The sequence below is a fragment of the Ostrinia furnacalis genome, unplaced genomic scaffold (assembly GCF_004193835.3).
Source record: "Ostrinia furnacalis isolate ACB-3 unplaced genomic scaffold, ASM419383v2 OfSCF0710, whole genome shotgun sequence".
Classification (NCBI taxonomy): Eukaryota; Metazoa; Arthropoda; class Insecta; order Lepidoptera; family Crambidae; genus Ostrinia; species Ostrinia furnacalis.
Genome location: NW_021130949.1, coordinates 736280 through 758031, shown reverse-complemented (window position 1 = coordinate 758031; position 21752 = coordinate 736280). Strand labels below are relative to the sequence as shown.

General features: G+C 38.7%; 1 protein-coding gene across 4 annotated transcripts in view; it reads right to left on the bottom strand.

Annotated features, from left to right (window-relative positions):
* Positions 1–21752, bottom strand: part of LOC114349804 (myosin-IIIb) — a 35219-nt gene that overhangs the window by 1711 nt on the left and 11756 nt on the right. Inside the window, exons 2-22 of one of the 4 annotated variants that reach the window (XM_028300340.1) lie at positions 15331–15522; positions 13659–13814; positions 13298–13579; positions 12911–13213; positions 12327–12623; positions 11488–11676; positions 10277–10479; positions 9310–9490; positions 8858–9008; positions 5909–6119; positions 5517–5812; positions 4897–5189; positions 4379–4653; positions 4127–4292; positions 3820–4033; positions 3409–3549; positions 2766–2881; positions 2576–2611; positions 1832–2010; positions 944–1030; positions 13–114 (exon numbers count right to left, since the gene is read on the bottom strand). In XM_028300340.1, coding sequence (XP_028156141.1) covers positions 13–114; positions 944–1030; positions 1832–2010; positions 2576–2611; positions 2766–2881; positions 3409–3549; positions 3820–4033; positions 4127–4292; positions 4379–4653; positions 4897–5189; positions 5517–5812; positions 5909–6119; positions 8858–9008; positions 9310–9490; positions 10277–10479; positions 11488–11676; positions 12327–12623; positions 12911–13213; positions 13298–13579; positions 13659–13814; positions 15331–15495 — 4043 coding nt within the window. In that variant the 5' untranslated portion in view covers positions 15496–15522. Of the gene's footprint in view, positions 1–12; positions 115–943; positions 1031–1831; positions 2011–2397; positions 2545–2575; positions 2612–2765; positions 2882–3408; positions 3550–3819; positions 4034–4126; positions 4293–4378; positions 4654–4896; positions 5190–5516; positions 5813–5908; positions 6120–8857; positions 9009–9309; positions 9491–10276; positions 10480–11487; positions 11677–12326; positions 12624–12910; positions 13214–13297; positions 13580–13658; positions 13815–15330; positions 15523–21752 lie in introns of all 4 variants that reach the window. The other 3 variants (XM_028300341.1, XM_028300342.1, XM_028300343.1) reach the window with 3 other exon arrangements.

Sequence of the window (21752 nt, the reverse complement as noted above, 5' to 3'; positions counted from 1 at the left end):
TGGGGGGAGTACCTGACTAGCCCGCCGCACTGGCGGCTGCACGGCAGGTTCTGCCAGTTCTGGTTGGGCTGCAGGTGCCGGTCCTCGCAGTGCTCATTGCTGTGGGCTTGGTATCTGGAAAGGTAATTTTGATGTTTAAATACTTGAAAAAACCGCATCCAAATCCGTCCATCCGTTTATGAGCTACACACATTTGTAACCACACACATAATGGAACTTATAAAACCCCGTGTTTTGCTTGAGGAAAAGGGGGTGTTATAAGTCTACACTTATTTCCACAAACCAGCACAAAACTAACGCCCGTATTCACAAACGGCTTGCTTATGTGAAGCAGCAAATCGAATACACAGCGTTGAATAGAGCTCTGTTATTGGTTCATGTGACACCCTGTGCGTCCACGCGCACTGTGAGACCTCATAGTAATGTTTGTGAATACGGGCGTAAGTATTATTATAATTTACAATGTCATAAACAGATAATAACATTAAATAGTTAAACCTCAGGTACAGTGATATTAGTGTCCCTTTCGGGATTTAAAACCGCAACGCTGACCGCAGGATTAGAAGGACGGAATTATCGCGGAATATAATGTTTTACACTAATATCCTGTGATGAGGGAGTTCTCTCACTTAAATCCGTTATGTTAAGTATTTAAGCTTTTTTGCATGATAATAGGTGGGTATATTATTTTAATATCCATGGTAATAAAACTATTGGCCACATTGGCTTAGTGCGTAATATAAGTACCTACGTGAAATTCATTCACATTTCTTCCATACATTTTGTAATCAAATTTCCAAACTAAGTACAATGCAAACGTAACATACTTCTTTATTGAAGACTCTAGCATCAAAAAGTCGTACTACAATCCAAATAGCACTACTTAATTAATTAGGATAGGTAACAAGCTACAATATAAACTTCGACTTATAACAAAACAGACCTTGTGGGTTTGATCTCAAAGTCTTTCTTACTCAGCAATGGCTGATCCCAAGGTCTCGCTGGGCTCTCCAGAAATTCTGGCGAGGGACTGGTGGCAGATCCGTAACGAAAGCATAACAAAGTGAAGAAAAAAAAAACGATTGCATTAATATAAAATCTATTCATAACAAGAGATACGAAATGACTGAAATATTTTGTGTGCCCTAATGAACCTAAATAATTTCCTAAAATTTACTTAACGAATAATTCGCTTGTAAATGTTAGGAATTTTCTGATAAGTGGGTAAATTAACCCGTGGAATATCATGTTAGCCTTTGTGATTGGTTGGTGAATTCTTGATTAAGCAAAAACGGCAGCCGGCATGAGATTTGATAGCTGATTAACTATTCAATTTGCCTTTTAGTAACTGAAGGCAGGGATGGGCATGGACAGCTATACATTTTTGAAGTGGTGTGACTTTTTGTTTACTCGTATTCGTATATATTATTGCCTTGTTACTTTATAGTCTTAAGGAACTGTCTTATGTAATGCTTAACACAACCAATTTTTGATACAGGGATTCATTTTAGGTTGACAATCTAAAACCTAGCGATAAAACTGCCTGAATTGTCTGAATTATGCCGTTTCGATCTGTTATTTCACTCGAATGTGTCTATTTTGTGGTATTACAATAAAGTATTTCTATCTATATCTATTTAAAGATTCACACAATGTATAGTGTAGATAATAGAAATCCGATACAGAAAATAATAATGAATTTAATTTAATAATATGAATGTACCTAATTGGGTTGACCTATTGCTTGTCAATAGAACGTAAGCCACAAATGGACCCTTAATCGTATCAGGCAATCGCTGCCACAATACACTGACAATCATCTGGTCATTACCTGGATAGTCTGCTCGCGTCCTGCTCCAGCTGCGAAGGCTGGCCGCGCACGATGGCGGGCACGAGCGTGAACCCGGGCGGCGGCCGGTACTCGTCCGGGGGTCGCTGCACGTCGTGCAGACGGATACCCGGCTTGTTCCGCCTGAGGTTCTTGTGGACCTCTTGGTTCTTGTCGTGGACCTGGAACAATTTTATAGTTTTCATTAGCGTCATGTATTACGTTTAGTCGTTGGTGTATTCGCATTTGTAATAAATTACATACAAGGTTTGGTGGGTTTAGGGATGGCTAATTGGTGTTTGAAATTTGTAACTTTTAACGAAGTTACGAGCATGACGTTATAGTGTATCAGGTTGAAAAAGCTACTGTGCCAGGAGGTGGGGTAAGTATGTTTTTGGATAAAGGAATTGGGTTGTAGACTGTATCTTGTGTATCTTATCTAAGGCTGAGTTGCACCACCTACCACAGTAACTATAACGATAACCGGTGTTTTTGATAGTTTGACAGATTTTTGACGTTTGTTAAAATTAAAGTAAGATGGTGCAACCCAGATTATGAATGTAACGTACCCGGTCAGCGAAGGTCTGCAGCTGTGCGGCGCGCTCCTGCACCGAGTACTGCTGCATGAGCTGCTGCGGCGTGGGTGGCGGCGCGTGCTGCGGCGGCGGCGGCGGCGCCCGCCCTATTGCCCACTTGCGCCGGGCGGTGTAGCCGCGTATACCGTACCAGTCTCAGCATGTAACGTACCCGGTCTGCGAAGGTCTGCAGCTGTGCGGCGCGCTCCTGCACCGAGTACTGCTGCATGAGCTGCTGCGGCGTGGGCGGCGGCGCGCGCCCCTTCATACACTTGCGCCGGGCCGTGTAGCCGCGTATATCGTACCAGCCTCAGCATGTAACGTACCCGGTCAGCGAAGGTCTGCAGCTGTGCGGCGCGCTCCTGCACCGAGTACTGCTGCATGAGCTGCTGCGGCGTGGGCGGCGGCGCGTGCTGCGGCGGCGGCGGCGGCGCGCGCCCCTTCGCCCACTTGCGCCGGGCCGTGTAGCCGCGGAAATCTGGTGGTTAAAGTAATTATTAATAGCAATGTATTGTTTAAAATTTAGGTACGTTCTCTAAAATGGGAAAAATGCTATTTTCTAACTTTATTTTAGCTACAAAGTCAGGACACGTAATACAACAGATACAGTGAATAACGAGGCATCGTCACAAAGCTCCCACAGTTTTTTACTTTTTATTAAATTTACCGATATGCAGTATTAAAATTAACCTACCCTGGACTGACTGGAGGAGAATGCCGACTGGCATTAAGTCTACCTTATTTGCAGTGTAATTTTTAAATAAATACTGGCAATTTTTCGTGTTCAGTTTCGAGAAACTCAATTTTAAGTGGATTCGTTAAAAATCTTGTAAATTGGACGCACCAACTTTATCATGAGGCAAACCTAAAAACCTCTGCAACTTTATTTACCTTCCGCTGAAGCTTCGACGTCGGCAAAAAAGTTTCTTACACCGACTTGTATCACTTAACTTAAACTAAGCACAAGTACCTACTTATTATTTTGTTACAAGGGATTGCACTTACGGCTCTGTATGACGACGGCAGCGCGCGCGGTGTCGATGTTCTCCTTGTTGCCGGACATGATCTCGTTGCTGTCGCTGTCGTCTGACGTCATGCGCCGCAGCGCCTTCGCTTTCATCATGGCCTTGTTTTTGTTTGGAACACCTGTGTGACAGTTTTTTGCATTTACATATTGTTATGCATGGATTTTTATGTAAGACAGTGTTCGGAGATTCAAAATGCAGATAACTGGTATCTATTGACTCTCTCCATGTCAGTTGTATGTCACTTCTGCACACAATACCCGTAAGCTACCTCTGCAGTGTCGGTGCAAATCTCTGATTCCCCTGTTCCCATTAGAACTTTTGTTGCTGGCTGCTATCTCTCCTTCTGACGATTCCTGGTGAGCTCAAATTGCTGTAACATAAAACGTACCAGGCTTTTGATGTCTCCTCTGGCTCTCCTGCTCCCGCTGGAACTCCCTGGCCAGCTGCCGCTGCCGCTCCTGCAGGCGCTTCCTGGTGAGCCAGCCGCGCACGTGCCGCTGCAGCGTCAGCACCGAGATGGCCATCTGCGCCTTCAGCCGCTGGAAGTAGCGGCGCGCGAGCCAGCCGCGGGCGCATGCTTGCACTAGCACCACTTTTCTTATCTAAAAATGTATTATTAGACCAGTTAGGTAGGATTTAGGGACCAACTCGTATATTTATTATAAAGAATGGAATTCAAAGTGTTTAAGTTTTACCTGTTCCTCATAAATTCTAGCCAGTACTTCAACGTGGTAATACTTGAGGAAGACCTTCGATTTACCAAGAGCCCATCCATCCATTTTAAGTCTCATAAGTAGGATACGACATGTATCACGATTTGGTTTCACTTCTTCGTCATAGCTATACGCTAAGAATCCATACCTGCAAGAAAATGTTTTAAAAATTCATGATTTAAATATCGTTTTTCGTTGAATATGAGGTAGATACTGGTTGCTATAAACACCCACCTCTTCAAAAACTCTTCAAATGGAAGACGATGGGAGAATCCATTTTGCCTTATTCTAATTGTCTCCAGCACCCCAGTATACCTAAGTTGCTTTAATATCTTTGCGGAGTCGAAATGTTTCGGCGATCGGGAGTCGTTTGGTTTCAAGCAGCGGACAAATTGAGGGGTTCCACTGACCATCTTTTGGAGCAGTTCCATCAACGAATATCGGAAGTAAGTGGCCACGGTTTGCTGGGCACGGGATTGCGAAGCAAGACCTCGACTGTTAAATCGATCCTGGAAACAGTATTTTACAAAAACTAATTTTAATAGACAATTATTAATATAGCTAAGGTATGTAATTATAACAAAAAATGAAATACTTAATTACGCACTAGGTATGTAATTATAAATTAAATTTCACTTTCTATTGATTTAATCTTTAGTAAGTGCCTAAATTATATTGTGAATTGAGTAGGTAGTTATTAGTAGGATGAAATAAGTAGGTATGAGTGGAAATAATGTATATTATGCATTTACCCGAGAATCTCCGTAGACAGGACTTTCTAAAGTTCTAGAATCAATATCTCCTTGAAGAGGTGAATATAAATTCCCAGTCTTAGTAATAGGGCACTGAAACAGGAATCTGATTATGTCATACTGGCTCTGCCTCATCAACTGGACCACTTCTGGTGGTAAGAAGTTCCTGTTCTTCTCCAAGAAACCGTCAGCCTGGTAAACCACGCGGCCCGCAAAGTGATGCACAGCAAAACATATTGCATCAGACTTCGGCCGGACGTAATATTTACTCTTTACATTATTGTGAAACTTTTCTGCAAAAAAATATTGCATGCATTTTATTGTAATGTTTCAATTCGTAGAATGCAATTCGGTATATTATTCAAGTAAATGTTGCAATAACGTTAACAAAATTATCAAGATTAAAATGTGCAAATTAAAACTGTACCACGCAGAGACACCTTGTTTAAGTATATGATTTACATTTATAACGAGTCTAGGTGTGCTAGTGGTTAACGAACTGAAAAATTCAAGAATTCCTATTCCATGTTCTTGTAGTTAGGTTCTTATACTAGGTTAACGTTTGATTTATAGTTTTAAGTAATTAACATAAATATAATTTCCATTTTGTTTTATCTTACCGATGAGAGTTCTGTCTGATGCCCGCGGGAATCTGCTTTCTTCGTCCAGCAGAGCTAGCAGTCCCATAGGTCTAGACAGGAGCATGTCCAGCACAGGCCTGTTGTCTGAGAACTCCACCAGGTCCACGGGAACCCCTTCGGCCATGTACTCTTGCTGCTCCCAAGTGAAGATGTGCTGGTTGAAGTAGTACTGTATTTGCTCGTTTGCAACGTTAATACAGAGCTGCTCGAATGAATTTTTAGTGAAATTTTCGAATCCAAAGATGTCAAGTATCCCTATGGATAGTTGTTCATTGCTGCAAAAACCACAAGTTCAAGTATGAAATCACATGAAGATTTTTCTAACAATTTTCTCGTAATGTCTCTACTTCCTAGGTTGCTCAGTTGTTTACCTGTGTGGTCTGTTTTGGCAGAGTAGAGCGTTGATTCTCTCCACTATCCTGTCGAAGGCTCTGGCGTAGAGTCCCCTGGCGGTCGCGTCCCTTGCTACGGCAGCCTCGGTGGGCGAACTGTGCCTGGCTATGGTCTCTCCCCTGGCCACCACGCTGCTGCTCGTAAGGCATTCCCGGAGGTCTGCAGTCTCCACGCCGAGGAGACATGATGCTAACAACGAATAAAAATTGGTCAACATCTACGTGTTAATAGAAATTAATTATAACATATAAATGTTTTACAATAATATTATACTGGCTGGTTATAAATTAAAGATCTTTCACTCGTAACATAATATTTTTTATTGATCAAAAATAAAACTGTATTTTACCTCTGTGAAGCGGCGCTGTGTCGATAATAGTAGCTCTGTTGTCTGCGTTGTCTTCGCCAGCCATTTCCCCGAATTCGATATCGCCGAGATGCAAAATAGCTGCCAGCATTTTGTATATTATTTGTACCTCTTCTTCTTGGAATCCAACGACCTGATATAAAAATCGCCGAATCTGTTTATTTTTGTCTGCTAAATAATTATTTTTACAGGTTAATTTCACCAGTACAGTTAGTCGATGTACGAGGGGCGGCTGAAAAGTTTTGAGCCTAAGTATCTTCAAGTGTTATTATTGACTCGCACTAAATTTAATTAATTTGCCAATAACCTCCTTAGTATATGTACAAAGTTTCATTTCATTAGCATCATCACGCTTTTAGTAATTAATCCGTAAACATCATCATGTCTCAGTCATCCGCGCAATGTACGAAATTGAAGTACACAGTTGTCATAAAATTCCTCAAAAAGAGGAACAAAACGCTGACGGTAACATTTGAAGAGATGTCTACAGTTTATGGGGAGTCTGGGCCTTCATTTGCCATCATGAAAGATTGGATCCGATAGTTCAAGCATGGCAGGGAGTCGCTAAAAGATGACCACAAGTCAGGGCGGCCAGATTTCGCCATTAACGAATAAAATAATGAAAATTTAAAGAATCTTGCTTTAGAGATCAGCGAATAAAGCTGTGACAGATAGCTGAAGCCATAGGCATTAAGCAAGGAACGTATCGGCGATATTTTTCATACTCATTTGCACATGAAATAAGGGTGCGCGCTATGGGTGCCAAAATGCTCACACCGCTCGACAACCAGCGTCGAGTCACAACTTCGCAGGAGTTTTAGGACATCTTTGGCCATATTCCTAATAATTTTTTTTCTCACATTGTCACTATTGATAAATAATAGATCCGGCAGTACGATCTAGAGTCAAAATAAGAGTCAATGCAATGGATTCAAAAGGGAAAACGCCGCCGCGGAAATTCAAAGTGGAGCGATCGACACCCGAGCTCATAACCACTATTTTTGGGATTGTGGAGAAATTTTATTCATTGACTACCTACTTAAAAAAAACTACAATAAACGGGGATTATTATGCTGTACTGTTGATAAGGGTGCGTCAAGTGGTTGTTGAAATATTAAGAGGCAAACTGGCGAAAGGAAATCTGTTATTTCAAGACAATTCGCCCGCGCACACCACGCATGTTGCAAGGCTTGCCCCGGGTAAAACTGGATTTCAAGAAATTAATCACCCACCACACAGTTTAGTCCAAATCCCTAGCTATTTTGTCTAATTCTCAAATTGGAAAGAAGTCCTCCAGGAACAAGGATTTTTGAGTGACAAAGAAATGATGGCGGCGATAAAGGCTCATTTCGAAGGCAAAGATTGCGAATTTTTTTTCAGTGGGTTAAAAGCTCTTTTACACAAATGTAATAAGTCCGTTGTAGTAGAGGGAGATTAAATAGAAAAATATATTTTTTATACTTTTCTATCGGCATTTTTAATACCCTAGGCTCAAAACTTTTCAGCCGCCCCTCGTAGTATTCGATTTCATATTGTTTTCGCTTCATTACTTCACGAGGCGAACGTAATCAAAAAGTAAACACCGGCAGATGTTGGCGGTTGTACCAATCATAAATATCTATTAGGAATGATGCATTGTATGAAGCTACAGATCTTACAAAAAGTTAGTTTCAAGGATGAATTAAAATAAGATTCTAAGGGGATATTCTACGCTTTTTCCTACCTTGAAAGCCTGATTGAGCTGCCTCCACCGATGCACGTTGTGCTCGCGGTGGACCACAGACAACGGCTGCAGGTACCGGTGCCGAGACTTGAGCTGCTCATCCAGGTAGAACTTCCTCCAGCGACCCTCGCTCTCCAGCCCGTCGTATAGGTAGTAGAACACGTGGAAGTTGCTTTCACCCCTGTAAGTTTAATTCGTCCCTATTATTCGTCCCCTACGTTAAATAATGATACTTATGACTGGTGTAAAATTTCAGTTCGTTCTAAGGTACTAACCTAAACTTTTTAAAAGCGGGATGTTTATTTCTACAAATCTTGGATTTATTGCAGTAAAGTTGTTTTAGAATCGGAAAAGTACTCGAAGCTTTCGTTGTAAAGATTGTATTTATTTAAAGTAGAAATCAGCTTTTACCGAGAACGGGTAAGTAATCATTTATTTAATTAATAGAACAGGTTAATAATACAATTACATGATCGTATTTAATATAACAAACTGCTTTCTTACAAGAAAGTCCATAATTACTGAATCGACGTTTCAGTTCCCACATTTAACTTATACCTACTTTTCCATTAGAATTTCAATGTTTTATTTGCATTTATTATCCTGCTTTCGCCTCCGAGATTTATTTTACCATGTAGTACCCCTGTACGACAACCCAATCCGCACACAATATTCAGCGTAGTAGTATTAAAAAACAAAAGAGCGGGCAACCCCACCCCTACCACGCTGTGGGCTCGGTGTCCGAGCGGTCTCATTCCTTTGTGCGCACGCGCAACGACCGCACGCAGTATAAGAAAAATATATTTTTAATTGATTAAAAATATAACTGTATTTTACCTCTGTGAAGCGGCGCTGTGTCGATAATAGTAGCTCTGTTGTCTGCGTTGTCTTCGCCAGCCATTTCCCCGAATTCGATATCGCCGAGATGCAAAATAGCTGCCAGCATTTTGTATATTATTTGTACCTCTTCTTCTTGGAATCCAACGACCTGATATAAAAATCGCCGAATCTGTTTATTTTTGTCTGCTAAATAATGATTTTTACAGATTAATTTCACCAGTACAGTTAGTCGATGTAGTATTCGATTTCGATTTCATATTGTTTTCGCTTCATTACTTCACGAGGCGAACGTAATCAAAAAGTAAACACCGGCAGATGTTGGCGGTTGTACCAATCATAAATATCTATTACGAATGATGCATTGTATGAAGCTACAGATCTTACAAAAAGTTAGTTTCATGGATGAATTAAAATAAGATTCTAAGGGGATATTCTACGTTTCTTCCTACCTTGAAAGCCTGATTGAGCTGCCTCCACCGATGCACGTTGTGCTCGCGGTGGACCACAGACAACGGCTGCAGGTACCGGTGCCGGGACTTGAGCTGCTCATCCAGGTAGAACTTCCTCCAGCGACCCTCGCTCTCCAGCCCGTCGTATAGGTAGTAGAACACGTGGAAGTTGCTTTCACCCCTGTAAGTTTAATTCGTCCCTATAGGTACCTACGTTAAATAATGATACTTATGACTGGTGTAAAGTTTCAGTTCGTTCTAAGGTCCTAACCTAAACTTTTTAAAAGCGGGATGTTTATTTCTACAAATCTTTGATTTATTGCAGTAAAGTTGTTTTAGAATCGGAAAAGTACTCGAAGCTTTCGTTGTAAAGATTGTATTTATTTAAAGTAGAAATCAGCTTTTTCCGAGAACGATTAAGTAAATCATTTATTTAATTATTAGGACAGATTAATAATTACAATTACATGATCGTATTTAATATAACAAACTGTTTTCTTACAAGAACGTCCATAATTACTGAATCGACGTTTCAGTTCCCACATTTAATTTATACTTTACCATTAGAATTTCAATGATTTGGTTGCATTTAATGTTTTTAACAATATCTGGACACCCTTTTATTTACGTCAAAACCATCTGCCGGAATCTGGGTTTATTATTTTCTTAATTATATAGATAGCAAGGCAAAGGCGAGTGCGAACCACAAAGTACACAGTTCCATTGTGGCTCAACAGATGGTGTATTTTGGGAGTGAGCGTTAAAGCTCTAGCTTTAGAATAAAGCTGATGTAGCTTTATCAAATTTTTAGTGCTCTACCAAACATCAATTTCGCCTACCATAACCAATACATAATCTAACAATGTTTTATATTACTACGTTTTACTTTAATTTATAAATACTGAATAGGTTCATATCATAACACGTATCATGTAACTACTCGTATTGAATGAGGAGTTAAACTCACAAAGCCTGATGCACCACTCTCGACTGTTCCAGAAGGTACACGGATATCCTCGCCCCGGAGATCCTGCCGACCCTCATCATGGACATGTCCAGGTACTTCCCGAAGCGGGAACTGTTCGCGTTGATCCCTGTTCGGGCGTTGCCGAAAGCCTCCATGATCGGATTCACTTGGAGAATCTTTTCTTCTACATTGCCACTTTGTGTCTGTAAACAAGATTTTGTTTTATTTGGGTATCTGCAAGAATAAATGTTTAACCCGAAGGTTAACTGGCAGAGAATTCCTTATGGCTTTAAGTTCGTCTTATGTTCCAATAATACCTGTATGGCGTTAAAGAATAAATAAATATCAAAGTAGTAAATAACGAATACTGAACAGTGTTTTTCGTACCCAGATAGCTCTTGCTTACGTCCAGCCGGATGGAAAAATTCCAAATCGTAATTTAACCTGACCAGGAATTGAAATATGACACACAATGCTTAATCAAATTTGACAACAATAAGGTGAAATAGAAGTTAAAAGAATATCATATCACAAAATAATATTAGACAAGTACCTACTAGTCCTGAAACTGGTATTTATTTCGACCACGGTCATTATTACGAACGACCATTAGTAGTTCAATGTCAATGTCCATTTTCGCGACGATCCCGAGATAACTTTGTTGGCAAAAACACGTCGTTAGTGAATATGACATCATCATTATTGCGATGCACGAGTACCTACTATGCTACAGGATAATGGATGTTACGTTTATTTGTTACACAAACGTCTCTACAATTAAAAACACAATGCATCTGAGTAATAAGTCAGCTAATTACATTCCTTTTGTTCAACTAAAGAAAGAATCAATGAAAATAAATTGTATATCAGTTGTTTTAACAATAAAATTCATCCATCAATAAGTGCTGCCACAATGATCATAACGAATAAAAGTAACAATTTGCTTAGTTATAAAAGATTCATCCGTTTATTTTGATGTGAATGTAATTTATGCAATGAAATAATTGGGTGGAGTATCCTTAAAACATATTTTGCTTTGTAAATACTGCTCACGTTTCGCCGCGGTTCTGCTTGAGCGCACTATTTTACTTGTATTTAAGTTGGTACTTATAAAATCTTCGGGGAGCTCTAATTAATTGAACGATGTTAATAATTTTAACATACTAATGTTGATTTTATTTATTTACAGGTAAAGTGTGATCTATGTGTACCTTCGATAAGAATACAAGTTGCTTCAGCAAAAGGTTGGCTGACTCGGTTTTGCCAGCACCGCTCTCGCCCGAGATGACTATGGCCTGATGCTGCTTCTGATGCATGAGCGCCTGGTGAGCGGCGTCGGCCACCGCGTAAATATGGGGCGGGTTGTCCGACCGGCACCGACCCTGGTATATTTGTTGACTCTGTAAAAAAAATACGAAGTAAGTCACAATATTCTGAAGGCTATTTTTCATGAGGAAATGATATTGTTTACCACCCTAAAATACGTTGTAATTGCACGTACTAAATAGAAATATTTTTGTACGTTCAGTGATGTATGATTGTAACTAAAATAAATTGTACCGTCGGAAAAGTAAAACTCTAATTTAAAAATTTATTAATAACCAATAAATCTATATTAAAGGTTATTTCTGTAAGGAAAGTGGCACAATTCTTGAAAATTCCTGTATCACCGAACCGTAGCGTGTTGCTGTCTTTAAGTAGCTAACTCCTGACAAATTACTTTCTATTATTGTAAAATGCGACTCTCACTCTGATTTATGATGTGTGGTAAGTAAGTAGTAATTGTTTTTCAAAACTGCTCTCGAGACTGAAATATTTAACATTGAAAGTAGGTACCTTATACTAAAGACGATTTGGTTCGCAAAATACTTTTGACTGACACTAATACATAATTATTGCTTAGAGAGTATTGTTAACATAGTAAGCATGCATAATATTCTGTAGGTGCTAAATTACTAAAGGTCAACTCAAAACGACTACAGGTTTATTCCAAAGTCAATAGTTAGTAAAGGTCGGCAACTTTCTCTCAACGCCGATCTAAAAGACTTACCGAAGTATTATTTACCTTCGTCGTGTAGATTCCGATATCAGTGAAAGGGTTGACCGCGACCAAAATGTCTCCAATATACGTGTATATTTGATTCTGATTGTATCTCTTTTGGAGTTGCTCCACAATAGCGTCTTCTGTTAAAACTTCTAGAGTAGCTAAGTCATCGGTATACATTTTCTCTGGTTTCGCTTTTCGGTGAGATTTGAGTTTCCCTCTTTTAGTGGTGGCATCTGGTGCTCGACAGCTGCGGCCCTCGGCTCTTTGCCGTTTTATTTCAGCTTGGAGCTCTTTGCGGATCTGAAATCATTTCGAGAGATAAATAAGTGCCTGTCTCTTCTATTTTTCATAGGTACTCGAGTTATCTTTTTGAGAATTCATACTAAGTAAGTGAATCATTTAGATAGTTACATCGTGATAGAGTGCTATTATCAAAAATAAGTTTCGTCAAGCGATTAAAGGCCATTATTGTTATCTTTATGACCGTTACTTGCACTGTGATAAGCATTATCGCATACCTTGAATGAACTATTCAACGAGATGAAATAGAATTTCTGAAAAATTATATAATTTTTGAAAAAAATTACCTTATCTTCGAAAGCACTAACTGCTAATAGCAATGGATGTTCAAGGAGTTCTCTTGCAAAGGGTCTTTGATTCATGTCCTTGATGAGACAGTCAGCAATGAAATCTACGAGCTGTGGCGAGAACAAATCTGGATGGGATAAAGATGGTGGAGGATTTCTCGGAATTTGAAAGAGGGCTCTCATTGGATGTAATCCCGATAGTGGAGGTTCTCCTTCTGCCAACTCAATGGCTGTGATACCAACTGACCACACATCGCATCTGCAGTCATACGACTGATCCAATTGCTGTTCGCATGCGATGACCTAAAATTAAAAGAGTAGGTAAATATAATTTCACTTTGTATCCTGTCAATGTTGTGATTTCCTTATTAAGTAGATAAAACATACTTCTGGAGCCATCCAATAGGGGGTGCCTACTGACGTATTTCTTCTCGCAGCTGTGGCTGCCAGATGCGAGGACACTCCGAAGTCGACCAGTTTCACTTCGCCATCTTCGGTGAGAAGTATGTTGTGACCTTTGACGTCACGGTGCATGCACCGGTGAGCATGGAGATGCGTGAGGGCACGTACGGTCCCACGTAGGACGTAGGCCAGCTGAGGCTCCGTAAGACTGCTGCCACGAGCCCTCAATCCAGCACACAGGTCAGTCACTGAACCACCAGTACATAGCTGAAAGATTTGCAATGTTATGTTATTTAACCATTGACATCAGTTTAGCATTAATATTACAGATATTGTATGAACTTACTTCCATAACGAACCATATTTGGTCGTCATCAGCCGATAGACCACGTTTGAGGAACAGACCAAAGAACTCAGGAATATTGGGATGACTGGACAGATCGCGGAAAACTAAAAATTCCTCTTCAATCTCCTCAATATTTTCCGTTATGTTCTCCAATATCTGAAATAGGAAATGAGTATTTTAAAATATCATTCAATATTAGATAACCTAGTGGTATTATGTTACATACATTGCCACCTAATGTAAAGCGAGAGGCTAACCGAACAAACCGTGTATTGTTTTTGCGGCCTTGGCACGAATACAGCGTTTTGAGATAACATCTACGCAATCAATTAAAAGTCGTACTAACAATACACGCCATAAAAATACTTTGACCTATTATTTACCTGCAGATCTAATTTAAATTCAACAGCACTTTTTTGGTGATATTAATTAGTTTTATTTATTATCGTGCATTCATTATATCGCAAATTTTCTTGCCGGCAACTTGAGTTTTCTTTACATTCATCCATATTTATGTTAATATCTATCATCGTTTGTGATGACTGCTACATAGAGCACTTTATATAAAAATACCTACAAGTAAGTCTTTTCTGAAAATAGCTTTGAAATTGAATAATATCTGCATAACATAATTTTATATGAATTATATGAGCTACAATATAAAAACTGTAATTGAAGCGTTGATAATCAACTGGATCTTCTTGCGTGAATATGTGTTGTTACAGTTGATTGCGGTACGGTGCATAAAACAGTTTGATTAATTGCCTTTATTCACGGAGATCTTCCCCTTTAAGGATAACACATGAATCATGCATTATATGTAGAGATATAATAAGATGCAGCGCAAATAGCTAACATTGCTTTTGTTTTTCTAATCTCTTTGATAAATCGCCTTAACGTCAGCACAGAACTAAATCACTTTAATCTTCCAACTGTTGAATAATAATGCCCACCTCATAATTTTATTGTTCCTATAATTAATTCAGTATGCTTATTAAATTGCACCTTTTTATGTGCTTAGACAGAGTCACGACTTCTACTCTTCTCATCTTTATGAAATAGACATCGCCAAACAGTCACAGCCGGACCAATCCAAAATGTCATGTAGTCTATTTGACTGTCGCTCATTTCCAATATCTCGCTTTAGGCTGGGTTGCACCATCTTACTTTAAATTTGACAAACGTCAAAAATCTCTCAAACTCTATACAAAAGACACCGGTTATCGTTATAGTTACAGCCAAAGTTAGGTAGTGCAACTCAGCCTTAGGAGAATGACGTAAGCAAGACTGACTGCAACAATAACAACGACACATCTCCCGATCATTTCATCTTGTACGACCTCCTAGGTGCCCTCGCCGATAACCTTTTATAGGTTTTTCTACAATCGACAAAGGAGTAAATGAGCTTCTGACACAACAAACGAAACTAATCGTAGAAAAACTAGACGATGACGCGTATCCCACTATCTTTTTTCCCGTGCGTCGTTTGTATTCTCACCAATAACCTTCTGTAGATTGAAGTGGTTGCTAGGATGACAGAAACTATCCAGTTCCACCAGCTAGTTCACAACAAACCATCTAGTTAAGTATTAGGTGAGGGTCGTCGGCCCTATCCAACTCCACATATTCAGCAATAGATAGTAATGAAAACAAATAGCAACAAGAGACGCACCTTGACTGCGACGCGTCTGCCAGTCTTCTTGTCGCGCGCGCAGTACACCTCTCCATAGGTGCCCTCGCCGATGAGCTCCTGCAGGTTGAACCGGTCGCGGGGGTCGGCGGCCCTGTCCAGCTCCACGTGCTGCGACAGCCCGCGGTAAGCCATGTCGCTGCGCATGGCTCACGCTTCGCATTGATCTCGCATCTACAACAATAACAAAATTTTTGTCATTTACAAGCTCTACATAGAGGTATAGGAAACTTTGTTTTACTTCTCACAACCTTTCTCTATGTAGCTACTTATAGCACTTATAGGCTCAAACATTTATGAAAATAAAGGTGCCTTCGTTTAGTTACTTACATAATAACATAATTTTTATATGTTGTGGTGTATCGTACACCAAAAATCGATATACTCAAACAAAACGCGGTTGTGAGTTCCAGTTCAAGTAACAACACAGATATGAAGGATTACAAAAAATTGCGGAACGTTCAAAACTCTGTGTTACGAAAAAAAACTAAAAATATAACGGAACCGTAATGAATTAAATATAATAAAATTATTAATAGAATACACTTTCAGAACAATAAAATTTTACAATAACAAAACACAATCGACTGTTAGGAAGTTGAACTAACGAAACAGTAATTTTCTGAGTGGCCAGTACGCGCGGAAGAGGACGCATACTCGCCCATATTTTATAATTTTATTGAATTGACACAAGTGAATATTATCTATGGAGTGTGCATATTTGTATGCGCCGTAACATCTTCCTGGTCAACGATGTCGGAAAAGGAAAGGTACTTACTGTATTTATTAATAATAATGTTCCATCGCGCGCGCATTGCGATTGGAAAATCGACGATGTGCTTAACGGATGGATGAAGTGTGAAATATTTTCGTAATTATAAGTAGCATCGTCGCTCATGCTTGAAAATGTATCATTACTCTGTACGTACTTGTAATCATAACAAGGGTATTTATTTATATAACTTAAATTAAATAAAGTAAGGATGTCCCTTCCTTGAGATTAATTTAAAACAATAGAAAAGCAGCGCTGCAGCGTGAGAATAAGCATATTCTTATCGTACATTGTTATTATACAAAGTAAATAATATAAATTACTTAGATAAAAGCAAGTATGAAAATACTTAAGTTAGGTACTGTGGATTTTTAATTCGTTTATGTTCTGGGAAAGAATGAATCAATTATTTATACTATAATAAAGTTAATATCTGGAATAAAGTATAGTATGTTACGTGCAAGATAACTTTTCTAGTCTGTAAATTATTCAGCGAAGCCATAAATGAAACTGTTTTTCTCAACAACAATTAATGTTAATGACTTATTAAACGTTTTAATTCACGCATCTCGCTACGTCAGAGATAACATCTTTATTTAACCATTCGAATAAATTATGTGACGAGTAAAATGGCAGGTACAATATTAAAGTAAGTAACTTTTGAATAATTTATATTAGTGTTTCAGAAAATTTAATTGAGAGCAAATACCTACTCGTAAGTTGCCATAAGTATCAGTTGAGATATGTACTGGTAAGTGTGGGTTACCATAGTGTAACATTCAGTTAGCACTCGTGATGCAATATCCACAGCTTACATTGCCCTCTTCACAAAGACGATGTCAAATTGGTGTCAGAGCAGCAGTAATAGAGCCATTTGCCAATATTTGAACTACGGCTTTGCGCCGCCGGAGCAGTCGGAATGACTCGCTAGAAAATGTCAATAGGAAATAATCACGATTCATAGCATTTGCGTTATGGAGTAGGTCAAATTATGGCATTTTTATTGTGGCATTATGATAAATGATTGATGGTTACACAAAATTATGTATTTTTCAATATATAATTTGCAGAGTTGTTTTTCTCAGATTTTATACTACTTTCTTACTACCTACGGGTACCTAAGTTTGAGAAATCTGAATCGTGTAAGAAATACTATAAAATTGCAACTTTTCTATTTTTATTGTACAGAAAATCGACGAGATAATCCTATAATTTAGCAACCCGTGGTAACAAAATATATCGCTATTCATCACACGCATCTTAACAGCCAGGGTTATTATAACAAGATTTGAACATCTCTGGAGCGTTGTAAGTTTTTGCCTAATTAATCAACAATGCTGCAATCGGCTCTAAAAACGTCGAGGTCGAAGCCACTGAGGCATTGAACTTAATCCATCATTACCGACGTCATGCGCAATTAGCGCACACAATACAACGTCATGTTTCAATATTTTCCAGAAAAAACACGTCTCAGTCTCCGTGATCGACGGACGGAAAGACGACACGACACTTTCACTGTTTACTTTGTCACGCCACCAGCACAGATCACCTCTAATAACTGTCTCAGCGGCTCACAAACATTGAAACATTAACATCGCTATAATTAAAGAATCACAAAATTATACACCGTTTACATATTCAGAGCAAATTTAGTTAAACACCATTTACATGTTCTCCTCGGAATCCACTTCACGGTTGATAGAGTAAGCCGCTACTTTGGTTCGTAATTTATAACCACTTAATTTACAGGTGTACCTATTGGACGAGATTACCATTTAAATTAATACCCAATCCATTACTACATAAAAAGTATCGATTCTCAAATTGCAATGAATCATCAGATTAATTTTTGCATCGTGCAAATATTAGATATTGACGATTCTAACAGTAAACGGGGACCGGATTTGGTAGAATTAATGTTGTTTATCGGAGCGTCCATGAGTCATTCAATATTTCCTCGTCATCGAATTCGCGGACATGTGAAATGTTAGAAGCCAAGTATTATGTGTGACTAAATAAATAGGAAATTAGCTACATTGTAACCCAGCCAGTCTCATTTATTACGTGTGCACTGCTGTACGTACATTAAGCTATTGTCTTTCTCCGTTCCTGCGAGTTAACAATAACAATTTACTCTCAATCTTGGTCAAATCTAGTCCATGACTTTTAATTATAGTAGCGATGAAAGATAAATAAAGGAATTTCAAGTAGCTTTAAAAGATCTTCGTAGCTCAAAGTGTTTCAAGCGGGGTTTCTTTCACATGGTTGTCATGCAAATGTTTTCCCAGGATTGTAGTAGGTGCATTGTGTTCTTTAATGTTTCCGGTTGTATTTTTATTTTATGCACACATAATTAAATTTGATATAGCATGTGTTGAATCTCTTTTCAAGGTCATGCTGTGACTGGTAATTAGAATAAGACAATGTAGATGAGGAACACGACTGCAAAGTGTTAATTTAATGACGCATAAAGCAAGTAATAGGCGCTATTCTCTCGCGGTGAGCCAACCTTCAGCGCTGAGCACCAATAGGCAATTTAAAGAATCACCGGTAATAACTTAGATAGCGAGACCATTGGTGAACCACCATTTCTTTTATGGTGTCAGTAATCAATTTTACACTTATAATACGAGAGAAATGGCGAAAGCGTTAAGAAGCCGCCAATATTTGTTGTGATTCGAGACGTTCGGATTCCGGCCGATATTTTTTGTGAGTTTGAAGAGTAAAAGTTCACCTTGCGTGCGCTTTCGATTTTTATTCGCGTAACTATTATTAGATATGGCTGGGTTTTAGGCAAATATGCTTATGGTGTGTAAGACAACGGACTTACAAGCTTGATTCAATATGTTGGTAAACGGAAACCTTACGTGGCGATGCAATCCTTTCATAGCATTAGTGGAGGCGCTAATGCAGCCCAGGGCCGCCGGGGCAGACGGCCGCTCGCTGTATTCTCTACTTAGGAATTCAAGCCCGCAAAGTGCTGACTTGAGCGAAATATTGCATGCGCGAGTGGAGAACAACACAAAAGGCAAGGTGAAAATAGACAACGGTGTATAATTATAACTTTTACATATGTAAGCCATTTATATCACATGCAAGTCATACATTTTGCATTTCTGAGAACGATTAGCTGTTATTCTGTTTATAAATTACTTTACTTACCTATGGGTAGTATTTAAATGATCGCGGCGATTAAACTCGAAAATTCAAATTAAGGATGTCAAAATTATTGACTGATTAATTAGTTATTTTTTGTGATTAATTTAATTATGTGAAATTGAATCTTGCTGTAGGATAAACAATTTAATGCTTTCGGATTTTTTCAATTGCTTAGTGATTTTGTCAAACACCTACTTACTTATGTTTAAAGATCTTTATTTTTCAGGAAGTACGTAACTGAAAATGTATTTATTTTAACAACCCACGTGTTTAAAATAACTTCTGTATGTGTATTTCCTAATCGATTTTTATACTTCAGTTGCGTGAAATAGAAAATTCTTGCAAATTATAGGTGGGTGTGCCACATACGTACCCAATTAACTGCACGGCTTGGCAGTCTCGAGCATTTTTATTATTGGCTCGGTAATTAAATAAGAACTCTTTTAAAATATTTTCAATCCTCAAATAATGCTACCGGGTCTGTGATGTAGCCTTAATATTGCAAAAAAGACTTTATGTCATTTACAGTTACTGTTGGTATTTGTAGGGTGAGATTCTTACCATGCCGTAACACAGTTACGCCTAGCACGGAAGGTAAAAAGCTTTCCGCAAGTATGTCGCAAATTGACAAAAATTCAAGTGACTAAGTTCTTAATTTAGTGTCTTCTTAAGGTTCGGCCAAACCAACGCGATCAACCGGCGTGCAGCGATGGCGATCAATGCATTTTGGTCTGGTCGCCATCGCTGCACGCCGGCTGATCGCGGTGTGATCGCGTTGGTTTGTCCGAACCCTTACTGCATTTTCTTACATCAATGAGTAACATTATAAATCTATCCAGGGTAGGCGAAGACGCTTAACTGTACACACTGTAAAATTTAACTTAGTACATAGTTCTCTATTCATTAATAGCTCTGCATGAATATTCTATTTATAGATCAAAACATAGTTTAGATTCGCTTTCGAAAGCGATTAATCATTGTTTGTCTTTAGATAGAGTCGTAAAATGACAAAAGACTCACTAGCCGTGCCGACTGGAGCGCGATGAAGACTTCAAAATAAACGTGAAGTGCGGATTATTGTTGCCACCAGTAGAAAGCAACACTTTCTAGTCGCAATCAAGGGTAAATAATGCCTTTCAATTAGCAGAATAAATCAATTTGTCAAATTGATCGCGATCGACGCGCTTTTTGTTACGATATCGCTAAGGGAATACAAACCTTTGCTACTATAAACAACTCTATGCTTGAGAAGACACGCATTTTTAATGTGGGTCAAACTTCGCCCAATATTGTTATTTACTTCTTCACTAAGAAAAGGTCGTTCACTTGTAAGTGACTCGCAGAAGTCGCAGACGACTCGGACGTGCTCGAACTCTACATTTCATACATAAGTAAGATCCTACAGTGTTTAGTATGACGTGCCATCATTTANGTCATTTGTACCTACCTCATCACTTGAAAAGTTTGTAGTTAAACAGGTAAAATGTTATAATTGATGGTGTTATTAGGTTATAAATCCATCACATAGGTTTATTGATTAAATAGTAGTTATAATACAGAGGTGCATCAAAGGCGATGATTAGTTTACACGCAAGAGATGAGTACGTATGATTTATAAGGAAATTCATCGCTCAGACTGGTTGTCTGGTGGCATCGACATTCAGCCGATTTATCTTATCGTGTATAGATTGCCTTGTTATGCTTATTAGCCGGCATACCCGTTGTGAATCGATCATTAGTAACGGTGAGTCCGGCACGCCCGCGCACCTGTGTACTAAGAAACATGCCCGCTATGTATTTATAAAATTGATACAAGTCTATGTTACCATTCTTGAAATAATCAAAAACAATGATTTGTGAAACACAACACAACTAGTGACTCTACAACAACTTAATTGATTTATAACAACCAGCCGCTTTATAAAATGAGTCACGCAAATATTTCATTACCACCGAAATGAGGACGTAAGTCTCAATTACGTGCTCAAGTTGCCTCAGACCCCAAAAACGATGAAAAAACAAGGTATCGAATGTCCACTTTCCTTCCGCCAAAACCGTACAGTTTGCTCACTTACCTACTCTGATAAAGGCAAACCTACTTTTAGTATTTGTTGGTCAGTATTATAATGATTGAATGAGGTCATCTACCTACTTTAAATGTTTTAAGAACTGTATCATGTAATATCGATTACTTTTAGGCAATGCAGGAATACAAGTTTTCACCACTTCACTCAATTGGCTCTTTCCACTGCAATTCTGTCTGTAAGTAATTGAATAAATTGTTACGAGTAATGGCTTATGTAAATGGATTACGGAGCCAACTTATTATTAATGAATGCTATTATAATATTAATATAATCAGCTGAAAGCATTTTGCCAGTAATAACGATATTAAGGCAAGTCAATTATGAATATTGATTGATCGTAAAGCAACCCCGCATTTTTCATTCAGTATGCCTACACTTTAGATTTC